The sequence below is a fragment of the Tribolium madens genome, unplaced genomic scaffold (assembly GCF_015345945.1).
Source record: "Tribolium madens isolate multiple individuals breed KSU strain unplaced genomic scaffold, Tmad_KSU_1.1 Scaffold_96;HRSCAF=242;Tcas5.2_LG5, whole genome shotgun sequence".
NCBI lineage: Eukaryota > Metazoa > Arthropoda > Insecta > Coleoptera > Tenebrionidae > Tribolium > Tribolium madens.
The window spans coordinates 13353093-13365132 of record NW_025401068.1 but is presented as its reverse complement, the minus strand read 5'-3'; the positions used below and the strand labels follow the sequence as shown (position 1 = coordinate 13365132).

The window sequence follows — 12040 nt, the reverse complement described above, 5'->3', positions numbered from 1 at the left end:
TGTGTTTATTACAAAATATTAATGGATTAATTAAATGAGGGTTTTATTAAAAATATAGAGAAACAAAATTTTTCAGTAATGAAATGTAATGAAATAAAAAAAACACACATCTTAGGTAATTAAAATACAAGTTGCACTTTTAACAACTTCTTTTTTTTTTGAAGAAAATTTTTCTCCCATTTAGTTATTTTTTAATTTTTAGTTTTTTTGGCAATTTAAAATATTTTTTTTAGATTTTTGCACACCCGAATTCTCTTGGTATTATCGACCTCGAGAAAAATAGATAATAATAGATTAATTAAACGAAATTTTTATTAAAAATAGAGAGAAACATGATCTTTCACTAATTGTCTTGTATTTCTTGTAATTGTTTTTTTTAAATGTTTATTTTTATCTATTTTTTTATTAGTTGTGTTTATTACAAAATATTAATGGACTAAGTAAATGAGGTTTTTATTAAACATAAAAACAGTAATGAAATGTAATGAAATAAAAAAACTCAAATCTTAGGTAATTAAAATGCAAGTTGCACTTTTAACAATTTCTTTTATTTAAGAAAATTTTTCTCCCAATTGGTTATTTCTTAATTTTTAGTTTTTTCAGCAATTTTCATTAAATTTTTCAGATTTCTGCACAGCCGAATTCTCTTGGTATTATCGACCTCGAGAAAAATTCTAAAGAAATTTGGTCTGAAAAAATCCACTGGGTTAGAGCTTTACGTCTTTCTGACGATTGTCACAGTTACAATATTCAACTACGTTTCCAACCAAACCAACGTCCAGGAACTAGTTTTAGCAAAAATGTCCCAACATCCAAATTAATCCTTCAGGCTGTGAGACCCATCGAAACGGGTCAAGAATTACTTTTGTGGTTTTCAGAAGATATACTAGCAATGTTGCAAATTGCTTTTTTGACACCATCAAATATACAAGGTAAATATGCGAAAGTTTTTTTCATTTTTTTTAATTTTCAAAAACAAAGGGTGTGCCCTATATAACTTGAGTATGTCAACTCATAAATTACTTGCAGTCGTGGCCGAGTGGTTAAGGCGTCTGACTCGAAATCAGATTCCCTCTGGGAGCGTAGGTTCGAATCCTACCGGCTGCGCAACACTTTTTTTTCTTTTTTTTACCCAAAATGTTATTTACAGGCCAAAAGAAGTATGTTTGCACGAAATGTTCAGCTCTTTACGAATCGCCAAATCCGTTAAAACTCCACATTTCCCTGGGATGTGGTCGATACACAATAACTTCACTTTGGGAGAGATTATCAAACGCAATTCGCGAAAACACGCTCCAAAACGTTGTAAAACAAGACATTTTTGATTTTAAATTATCACCAGAGCCGCAAATAATGCGCCAGAGAAACGCAATGGACTTGTCGATGTCCAATTCCAGTCAAAACAAGCAAGAAACTAGTCAAAAAGATATCTACAGGCCTTACAACAGTGAAACTTCGGCTTTTAGGCCTTTTAGAAAATTTCAAGATGAGGGTTTTACCCACAGCGAAAATCTCTTGGTTCCCATTATGGAAAATGTGCAAATATGGCCGCTGGCCCCGTTCGAGCAGAACAATTTCCTGCAGCACACCTCGAACGAGGATGAGGCCCACATTGAGACCTTGGTGAGCAGTTTGGGCAAGTCTAAGCAAGGCCACATTTGTCTCTATTGTGGAAAATGCTACTCGCGGAAATACGGCTTGAAGATCCACATTAGGACACACACGGGGTACAAGCCGTTGAAATGCAAGTTTTGTATGAGGCCTTTTGGGGACCCAAGCAATTTGAATAAGCATGTGCGGTTGCATGCTGAGGGGAACACCCCGTATAAGTAAGTTTTGTTTGTGGTTTATTGACTATTCTCTAAAAATTTGCTACAGTCTATAAGTTAGTATATTCTATAGCTAATAGAGCTCTATATACAGGGTGTTCCGTTTTTATTGTTACAAATTTAAACAGTTGATAGGATATTCAATTCTAAGACAAAAGTTTCCTATAAACATGTATCGAAAAATGCTTGGTAAGAAAGCTACATCCCCTGGAAGGGGGCTAATATCTTTTTGCTAATATTTCAGAAACTATTCAAGATAAAATTACAAAATTTGATACAGCTGATAACCTTTATACACCTAAACGAATTCAAACATCAAATGTCAAAATTTTTAATCAGGGGCGTACGAAACAGGGGGAGTTTAGGGTAAAAAAAATACCTTATTTATTTTGGCTTTAGTTTCTCGGTACTTTCAGCAACAAAATCTTAAGTTGGATCACAGAAAAGTCTGTCTTGTGTCGTAACGACTTATTGTTTTTGAATAAAATTAATTTAAAATTTATGTTACACACCAATACAACATTGAAATAAATCAGAATTTACAGAATAATAAAAGCAAGAAATTCATATTTTTTAATCAACCTCGACTAATTAACATTACATTACAGTAATAATAATAACATTAATTAAATGAATTTGCCTAAATCTAAAGGAGTTGTTCAAAGTGACCACCATTTTGGTCAATGCATAACTAAAGAAACTAGAGCCAAAATAGATAGGATATTTTTTTACCCTAAACCCCACCAGTTTCGGACGCCCCTGATTAAAAATTTCGACATTTGATGTTTGAATTCGTTTAGGTGTATAAAGGTTATCATCTGTACCAAATTTTGTAATTTTATCATAAATGGTTTCTAAAATATTAGCAAAAAACTATTAGCCCCCTTTCAGGGGGTGTAGCTCCCTTACCAAGCATTTTTCGATACATGTTTATAGGAAACTTTTGTCTTAGAATTGAATATCCTATCACCTGTTTAAATTTTTAACAATAAAAACGGAACCCCCTGTATAATTTTTTTAAAGTCTATAGATTCGTATCAAAATTGATATTCTCTAAGCGTCTGTAACATTCGAGTAATAGCGCTGTAATCACCCTAAAGTCTGTTTTTTTATTAAATGAAAATGTCAGATAGTTCCTAATAAATTCATTTGTGGTAATTTTAACAAAGGAAGTTGGCAGTTCCAGTTTTTGATTTAATAAAAAAAATGTCATTAAACGTTAGCAAAAAAATCGTCTAAAAAATTTAGAAATGAAAACACCAAAAAGGAGACAAATTGTGTATCGCAAACAGTTTTTGGAAATTTGAAGACGAAAAGTGTGCAAGCAGAAGTCAGAAAAAGATTACCGCTAAAATTTAGACTCAATTTGTAATGCAGGTTTGCTAACCATTCTCTAATTTTTAGTAAGAAATTGATGAGAATGCAACATAAACATCAAAGAGAAAGAACGCAATTAAATTAGTAGATCTGCTTGCATTGTGTTTGAAGAACGAGTTGAAAAAGTGACAATTTTGAAACTAATGCCGAAGGAGAATTTGTAAAATGCATCCACTTTGAGTTCATTTCAATAAAATTTCAACAAAATTTTTTGCCGATTTTCATAAAACCTGCTTGTATCTTTTGCAAAATTACTTTTTTCTGAATAGACACTCTTTTTTATTAAAGTTTTTGTCGTAAGAAGCTCATTTTTGTCCACAACGTTCTTTCTTCTTCATTTAACAATAAATATATTGCAATTAGTGCAAAATTGTTACGATCCATCACTGAACTATGTACCTATTATTAAGTTTACACGATACCAATAATTATAGGAGAACAAAAATTAGAATTATTGGCGAAAAACAGAGAGAAGTATTTATAATAAATTATTGAGGATTGACATTGTTACTATGACAATATATCGTTATAGAGACTATAAGTCTTTACGGTTACCAATTTTTTCGCCATAATTTTATAGAGACTTTAAGCTTATAGAATTTTAGGTATTGACAAATATTTCCTTAGAGAATTCTATTTTTACTTATAGTCGATAGCTTAAAGAGTTATAGCGCTATAGCAAGTATTTTTTTTACAGAATAGCACTATTAGTTTATTGGGTAATTGGTTGGGTTTGTTTAGGTGTGATTTGTGCGGGAAGATATTGGTGAGACGGCGGGATCTGGATAGGCATTTGAAGTCGAGACATATGATTGAGATGCATCCAGGATTGAACATTTTACAGGAGGATTCAAATCCGGATGAAGATGTTAAGGGTGAAAGCGAGATACCCAATAGTTGAGTTATTATATTGCGATATTTTTATGAATATTTTCATTTTTTGAAGATTTTTATTTTAATAAAATTATTTTTGTAAACTGTCGGTGTTTATTTTTTGATATAATTGTTCCAAATCAATCATTATCTAAAGAATGGTGTTTTCAATTAGTGATAAAAAGTGAGTCATCACTTGCAACATAGTACCTATGATAAGAACCTGACCTGAGTAAGAATACCAGGGCGCAGCTGCAAACTTAGCATTTTTAGCTGCTATTTTAGTATTAATTGTGTTTTGTGGTGAAACGGTTGTAAACAGAAAGGTTTAAATGAAACAACGTTCAAAAATAATATGTGTAATATGATAACAGTGATAACTGATAACAGTGAAACAATTTATCGATTGCTCACTTTAGCAACAAAAGATTTATATAATAATTTTGTGTGGATATAATGTGTAATCTTCGAGTAGATAGATGAAGCAAATCAGTTATGCCCTTAGTTGCGTCAAAAGTGGTCAAAAATGCTGCTTCGTGCGATTTCAAATCGGTCCAATTATGTAACGAAATTGGATAATGATTTCGTAGTCGGGGAATCACTGGGTCGAGGAGGATTTGGCCAAATTATCAAGGTAATAACTTTTAATAATTTTGTTTTGCTTACTCAGATCACAAAATAAACTCTAGGCTAGACGGAAATGTGATGATAACGAATTTGCGATAAAAATAATTAAATTTGCATCCAACTTGAAGGACATAAAAACGAACAGAAGAGAAGCAAATGTGTTGTCCCAACTTAATCATAATAATATTGTGAGGTACTACAATTCCTGGATTGAGACCGCAAAAATTCCGCTGGATGAATATAAGAAGTTGTGTTCTGAAAGTGATGAAGTATGTGAAAAATTTTGTTAAATTTCCATTGCACTGTTTACGTATTTTCAGACTTTAAGCTCAGAAATACACAGATTATCCAAAAAGGGTTTCATTAGTAAAGATAATGAGGGTGAATTTGCCGACTTGGATATTTACGAAGAAAACGATTTTTCGGAAAGAGAGGAAGAAGACTCGGATAGCGAAGACAGTTTTATTGTTTTCCAGTCAGAATATGTTCACAAGGAAGTTAAATATCTATGTATCCAAATGGAGTTGTGCGAAAATAATACTTTAAGACGAGCAATCGACAAAGATCTCTATAAAGATGAAAACAAATTAATTAAATATTTTCGAGAAATTTGTGAAGGTTTGTCATACATACACAAATATAATATCGTTCATCGAGATTTAAAGCCAGAAAATATTTTTTTAACTTCGGAAGATGTTATTAAAATTGGAGATTTTGGTTTATCAAAACAAATTTCATTAGATAATAAACTGGAACCACTACAAGGTGATGGTAATCACTAAAAATAATCGAATCTTAATTTTTATTTATTTTAAGAAAATGAATTGCCTTGTGGATCTTTAACTGGTGTGTGTGGTACTTCCATTTACATAGCTCCAGAGCTACGTACCGGAACATCGTTCAATATCAAGGCTGATATTTACAGTTTAATTGCAAACACATAACAAGTTAGTGTCTAAATTTTTATTTTAGGTGTAATATATTTTGAAATGTGTTCCAAGCCCATGACTGTGATGGAAAAGTTTAAAATATTTCCTATAACAAAGAAATATTTACGGGGACTTAATTTTAATACCAGTAACTCTAAGAAAAAGTTTCTTATAAGGTATGAGTGTATTTCGACGTATGTACAAGTAGTACCATATTGTTTTTTTGTTTGAAAATTTAAGGAATCTTTTACACGCAAATGTTATCGAAAGACCTACTTGTGATGACATAATAAAAATATTGAATTCAAACAAGTCCGATGAAGAAATGAAAGAAATGATTCAACAAAACAGGAGGACTCCTTATCAACATTATAAAAACTTCGAAAAGACATTAATGAGTGTTTGTGCTAAAAAAGATGAATTGGCATTCTTTATAAGCCAAGCCATTAAGGTATGTACTTTGGTAATGCGTCTTATAACATACTCGTATTTTATAACCTTTAAGATTTTTGAGTTACATGGAGGACATAATATTACTTTACCTCAGTTCATACCACCGACATATAACTCTTCTGATTATTTAATTAATTTACTGAATACACGAGGAAATTCGATTTCTCTATCCAATACCTCTACGTACGAAAATTTAGCACCTAGTGTTTTCAATTTATTTGGTAATTTTTTCAGAATTACATTTTCACATTATGTGGCAACAAATAACGTAAAAAAATTGAGAAGATTTTCTGTAGACAAAGTGTTCAGGGAAGGTTTTTTCTCACCAACTGAAATACAAGAATGTGTTTTTCAAGTGATCAGTCCTATAAAAAACGATCATGTTGTAGAATCCGAAATGTTGTATCTTGGGAAAGAAGTGTTAGACGGAAATCTACAACCCGGGTATCTGTACTATATCATTAATCATCGACTCATATTTTCAACAATTTTGAAGCATTGTAAAATGTCATACAGAAAAGTCGCAGCTTTTATTAATCAAATGAAAGATGCTGAAGTGAGTTTTTTACTTTTCCAAATGGTAAAATGACCAAGAAAGTAATAGTATACAGGTGGAGGTCCGCGAATTAATACAGATGTGGAGCTGGAAACTGAAGTGCGTATTTTTTGTTCAAAACTTGCAAGTTATTTTCATGTTGGGGCAGCCGAGAACTACTTATTGAAGTTAATGGCAGTCAACAATAGTAAAGAAGTTTTTGAAAAAATTGACACAAATGTTCTTTTAACAGCATTTAAGCAGCTGCGGACTGTCATTGCAAATGCAAACAAATTTGAACCTGTAAGTAAGTGATTCACTTCTAGCAACTTTTTTTTTAATTGTGTTAATTTCAGAAGTTAAATATTGTTGTTTGTCCGCTTCTCATAAGTGAAAGGTACTCAACAGGAATGATGTTTAAAATAATGCACTTTGAATCAGTTGACCAACAATCAATTGTTGCAACGGGTGGTGGATTTGATTCTTTAATCCAAAGATGTAACAAAATAAAGAAGAAAAATCAAAATTGTGCTTTTGCAATGTCTGCCGTTGAGATAAGTTTTAATGTTGAAACTATTTTAAAGTTGTTAAAATGCAATAACGTCACACGAGGTGTTGACGTCTTAATTGTTGCCCAAGAAAAATCCATGGCAATTTCAGTAAGTCTAAATTATTGCGCTTTTATCTTCTTGAATTTAGTATTTTTCTAGTTTTTTAAATTACTATTGTCAAAAGGAATAAAATCTGAAATTGTAAACGAATTAGTTTTTTGTAACGAGCGACCATTATTTGTTGTTAAGCTTGACGACGAAAATGTTGGAGTTATATATCGTGTAGGCGAAGGAACAGGTGTACCATGGTAAGTGGTCAATATTTGTACAATAACAAATCAAAGAGAGTTTTATAATCATTTTAGGTCTTTAAATGAGGTTTATCAAGGTAATCTAACTCCAAAGAAACTTTTAAAAATTTGTGCCAGTACTGGTAATTAGAATTAATAAAAATATTACATATTCTTTATTTTCTATATTGTAATACTGTATGCATTAAATAAATTATTTTTAAATAAGCATTATAGAATTATTCTACAAGTTTTACTGTCGTGTACAATCTCAAAAAATTAATTATGTTTATGTTTCTAATGTAGCTTTTAGTACTTCTGGTTAGGCATATTTGTTAAATATTTGTAATATTTTTGACCCAGTTGATGTAACTGAAAGTTCTGGTATACCCCGATGGGTCTGTACTTTCACACCCATTTCCACTAATAAAACTCGCAACTCCAACAACTAAATAATACCCTCTGCCCACATGCTGTAGCAGTGGACTACCCATATCACCCTAAACCACAATTTAGCAAGGAACAAAAAACTGTTTGAACTTACAGTACAACTCCCTTCATTGTAATTACCATTAACACAAACCATATCTTCGGTAATTTGCCCACCATATGTTAATTTGCACTCATCTGTGGAAATAGTAGTCAAATTGACACGTTGAAGAACATTGGAAAGACCAGAATTATCTAAAAATGTACATTTTGTTTTACTTAAATCTGAAAAAAACCCACTAACCATCACTAATCTGTCCCCAACCAATAGCAATCGTAGATGCCCCATCTTGCAATCTAAACGTTGGCAAAAAGCGAATTTGCCGAACATAATCTAACAAGAATTAGCAAAAATTGACTCGAATTTAACAGTTTTACCGTTATATTCGACAGGTAGTCGAAGTTTGATGAGTCCGATGTCGTTTTGCAAACTAATTGGATCAAAATTTGGATGAATCACTGATTCACTTGTTGAGACTTTGACGCGATTTGGATCATTTCCTGCTAAAGTAGACGATCCTAACTGAATCGTAAATGAAACAGCCCTAAAACATGCATTAATTAAGTGTGGATTCATATTTGTGACATACTCATGTACGCATTGACCGGCAGTTAAAATCCACTCGTCACTAATTAGTGTTCCTCCACAAAAGTAAGTCCCATCGTTGGTTCGAACGTAAATTGCGGCTGCAAAGGGAAATTGGCCAGCTAGGGCGTCATCACCTCCAATTATTTTTAGATTTGTTGCTGAAATAGAACTTTGACTCAAAAAAATTAGCAAAAAGACCCTCATCTTGACAAAACAAAGATGTTCTTGTTGTTGGTTATTTTATTTACCGATTAATACAAATGGTAATAAATTAATTATGTTATTAAATGACGATTCTATCGGATTAGTTTATACAGGACGTCTTAAAAATAATCTTCTAATTCCTGCTACAGGAGCCCTGTCATAAATCAATCATTAATTAAATGATTAGATAACCGTATTGTCTTAAAAATATAAATGTGAACTAAACGAATTTTATTTTCTACTTTAACACAATTAAAAATCGGTCCCAAAATGAAATTTTTCGTGTTTCTTTTTATTGTTTCAACGTGGACTTTGTTGGGAAAGGTACAAAAATTGAATGTTAAGTTTCAAAATTGATAGTTTTCATTTACAGGGAAGCAACATTGATCCAAAATTCGGTAAAACTCTCTATTATTTTTTTCAAGAAACACATTAATTTAATTTTTTAAGCTCCACGTATCATTGGAGGATCAGGTGCAAGGGCTGGTCAATTTCCCTTTGCAGCGGCCATTTACACTGACACAGATGTCGGCAGATATTTCTGTGGGGGTGCTCTTATCAGTAATCAGTGGATTTTAACTGCAGGTCATTGTGTCAATGGGTAAGTTAAAAAAAAATAAAAAATAAAAAGTGTGAATTATTTGCAACTTTCATGAATCTAAACGATTTTCAGGGCGGTTCGCTTCACGATTCAAGTGGGATCAAACACCCTGAAATCTGCTGATGTGAACAGACTTACCCTCACTGCGAACACATCGGTTTTGCATCCGGATTTTGAAGAATTGACTTTGAAAAATAACGTCGGATTAATCCAACTCGAGGAGCCGGTTCTATTTAGCGGTAAATCACAATTCTGGTGAAAAGTTGTTTGTATTTTTTATTTTAGACTACATTTCCTCAATTTTTCTACCATCAACTGACCTTCAACACGATGCTAATGTCACGTCAATTGGTTGGGGCCAAACCGACGATTGTAACACTTCTGTTTCGATAGTTTTGAGTCATTTTATTGGTTTGTGTTTTAGATCATCCTGGACCTGTCGATCACCTCAACTACGTCCATGTCATTACTTTAACTGACAATGAATGCAAAGCGACTTATGGGAATCAAATTGCTGAAAATATGTTTTGTGTTGGAGGAGAATATAACGAAGGAACGTGTTTGGTATGTTAACAGATTTTTATATTTTTGTTTAAAACATTAATTTGAAGGGTGATCTTGGAACACCATTGGTGCGATATGTTTTGAATGATCGACACGCTGAGCATGTCGGTATCTCAAGTTTCTTCAGTGATAATGGGTGCGAAGCTATTGACCCATCGGGGTATACCAAGACTTTTGGATACCTGGCGTGGATCAAAAATGTGACCGGTATTCCATAAATACCCCAAAAATTTTCACCAAAATAGTTTTTCACCTGAAATAAACACTAGAAGTGCTTTTTTTAAAAATAAAAGACTCTTCTCGGGAAAAATTAACACTTTTGTATTCTTTACTACCAAAAAACTCACTAATTGCCCATTTTTTGTTGGTTTATTTAACAATAAAACTGTGGAATATGAAAATAAAGTAACAAACTGTAAACAAAACAATAGATTTTAGTGGTTTACTTTTCAACATAACAACTACACACTTTTGCTTATTTATTTTTGTGTAGAGAGCAAAATATTGTAATCTATTTTATCCCGCAACATGATTTACAAAAAAATTTAATTTTATTTCTAGTAGCGAAATATAAAATATCACAAACTAATTATTAGATAGGGATTTAAAAAGGCCGATTGTCAAATAATTGATATTTCTTTGGTAAACTTTCATTTAGGTTATACTCCAAACATCTTTTAATTGCACTAAAACATTTCACATGTCGCAAATTTCAAAATATATTTATATAAATTACCGTTTTTTACTCGTCGGTTGGACATAAACGTGTTTTTTACATCTGACTATGGGGTAATCTTCCCTAAAACACTGCGGTCCTATAATAGTGAAATAACCATATCCTAAAAGTTCACTTAAAAAATTGCCTCCAGTTTTTAAACACTTCCTAAATTTTTCATCACAGTTACAATGTGAAACAGTGAAAAGATTTTTGTTGGTGATTCCATGCAACGAATCTTTTACGGAAATATATTCCAAGCAAGAGTCATGTTCTCTGCAGCAAAGATCAGTTTCTTTGAAAAAACCTAAATCGTGGTATGAAATCGCAACATCTCCAATACCACACCATTTGGTCCCTGCAAAGACAATTGGCTTATTTTTTATTAAACTTTAAATATTGTACCTGGAACTATTAATTTATTTTTAATACTTAATAAACGCTTTTGATTTGTGCGATTTTTTTCTTCATTTTCTTGTAGGTGAAACACAGAACGTGGATTACTTTTAAATTTGAAAAAATCGGAAAATGTTATGAGAAACACACCACTGGTCAAAATTATAAACATAAACCATTTTATCTAAAACAAAGCTGAAATTAAAGTTTACAGTTAGCAGACGCAAAAGTACTTGTGTAAAAGAACAATAATTTTGTTTTTCAGGGAAAGCAACACATCTATGCTTGATTTTAAACATTTACTACGACTTTTAAAATCATTAAGTAAGTAAAATGCAAACAAAAACGATAAAATTACAACTACATCGAAACAAGGACATTTTACTGTTTTTTAAGTTTTGTCTACTACTTTTTATTTTGTATTATTTATGAAAATTTTACTTATTATTTTTATATGGTTTCGTCTTCACTTTTATCATAATACTGGGTAGCGCAATGAAAACGAGACACCTCGAATATTTCAAAAACTAAACAGACTTTGCAAAAACGCCGAAACAGGTCAATTTTGTTGTTTTGGGGTGGCTCGTTTTCATTGGGCCACCCTGTATATTTAAAGTGTTTATCAGTATTATCAGTGTTACTCTGTTTTACCAAAAAAAAAAAACACAAAAACCAAAAGTAACACACCAATTCATATTTTTGTTATGGGTCGTTTTTCAAAAAACCTTCAAACGTGTCGATTTTATTTTTATAAATACTACATTTTGACAGTATTGTAGCGTCATTGAATTTTGAGTAATGACGTGATTATTAATTTTTTGTAATGCCAACCAACAATTTTGTTACCAAAAACACTGAACAAAAATGTTAGTTGTCATTTAAAAAAATACTGATAACGTCGTTACTTCAAAATGTTTGACGTTATAAATAATAGTATGTATAATGAAAATGTATCATTTACAAAAATAAAATCAACCTGTTCAAGGATTTAAAAAAATAAATGACTCATAATATAATG

At 31.6% G+C, this 12040-nt stretch overlaps 5 protein-coding genes and 1 non-coding gene across 9 annotated transcripts in view; 4 read left to right on the top strand and 2 right to left on the bottom strand.

Moving 5' to 3' along the window:
- Window positions 1-4116, top strand: part of LOC123013223 (zinc finger protein 560) — a 5693-nt gene extending 1577 nt beyond the window's left edge. The window contains exons 2-4 of the mRNA XM_044411635.1: window positions 626-932; window positions 1151-1829; window positions 3948-4116. Coding sequence (XP_044267570.1) covers window positions 626-932; window positions 1151-1829; window positions 3948-4107 — 1146 coding nt within the window. The 3' untranslated portion in view covers window positions 4108-4116. The remainder of the gene's footprint in view (window positions 1-625; window positions 933-1150; window positions 1830-3947) is intronic.
- Trnas-cga lies at window positions 1026-1107 on the top strand. Its single transcript has one exon. It is a non-coding gene; the product is annotated as a tRNA-Ser (tRNA).
- Window positions 4117-4377: 261 nt separating the features above from the next.
- LOC123012410 (eukaryotic translation initiation factor 2-alpha kinase gcn-2-like) lies at window positions 4378-7693 on the top strand. Of its 2 annotated transcripts, none has more exons than XM_044410297.1 (12): window positions 4378-4713; window positions 4769-4975; window positions 5027-5471; window positions 5523-5630; window positions 5679-5811; window positions 5876-6086; window positions 6141-6271; window positions 6323-6644; window positions 6693-6926; window positions 6980-7282; window positions 7334-7482; window positions 7540-7693. In XM_044410297.1, the coding sequence occupies exons 1-12, from the start codon at window positions 4606-4608 to the stop codon at window positions 7613-7615; spliced, it is 2427 nt and encodes an 808-aa protein (XP_044266232.1). In that variant the 5' UTR covers window positions 4378-4605; the 3' UTR covers window positions 7616-7693. The 2 variants fall into 2 exon arrangements, with proteins under 2 accessions (XP_044266232.1, XP_044266231.1); XM_044410296.1 differs by having other exon boundaries at window positions 5523-5631; window positions 5674-5811.
- LOC123013402 (brachyurin-like) lies at window positions 5541-8778 on the bottom strand. Its single transcript, XM_044411897.1, has 5 exons — window positions 8544-8778; window positions 8332-8498; window positions 8198-8287; window positions 8009-8148; window positions 5541-7964 (listed from the first exon to the last, which is right to left on the bottom strand). Exons 1-5 carry the CDS (start codon window positions 8744-8746, stop codon window positions 7800-7802), a joined length of 765 nt encoding a protein of 254 aa, XP_044267832.1. The 5' UTR covers window positions 8747-8778; the 3' UTR covers window positions 5541-7799.
- Window positions 8779-9015: 237 nt separating this feature from the next.
- LOC123013028 (brachyurin-like) lies at window positions 9016-10225 on the top strand. Its single transcript, XM_044411318.1, has 7 exons — window positions 9016-9070; window positions 9120-9144; window positions 9197-9347; window positions 9420-9586; window positions 9633-9719; window positions 9772-9911; window positions 9959-10225. The coding sequence occupies exons 1-7, from the start codon at window positions 9017-9019 to the stop codon at window positions 10127-10129; spliced, it is 795 nt and encodes a 264-aa protein (XP_044267253.1). The 5' UTR covers window position 9016; the 3' UTR covers window positions 10130-10225.
- LOC123013029 (phospholipase A2-like) overlaps window positions 10212-12040 on the bottom strand; it is a 1997-nt gene continuing 168 nt past the window's right edge. The window contains exons 1-4 of one of the 3 annotated variants that reach the window (XM_044411321.1): window positions 11710-11802; window positions 11032-11206; window positions 10648-10984; window positions 10212-10597 (exon numbers count right to left, since the gene is read on the bottom strand). In XM_044411321.1, the coding sequence (XP_044267256.1) occupies window positions 10516-10597; window positions 10648-10984; window positions 11032-11194 (582 nt within the window). In that variant the 5' untranslated portion in view covers window positions 11195-11206; window positions 11710-11802 and the 3' untranslated portion in view covers window positions 10212-10515. Of the gene's footprint in view, window positions 10598-10647; window positions 10985-11031; window positions 11218-11709; window positions 11803-12040 lie in introns of those variants that run through there. The other 2 variants (XM_044411319.1, XM_044411320.1) reach the window with 2 other exon arrangements.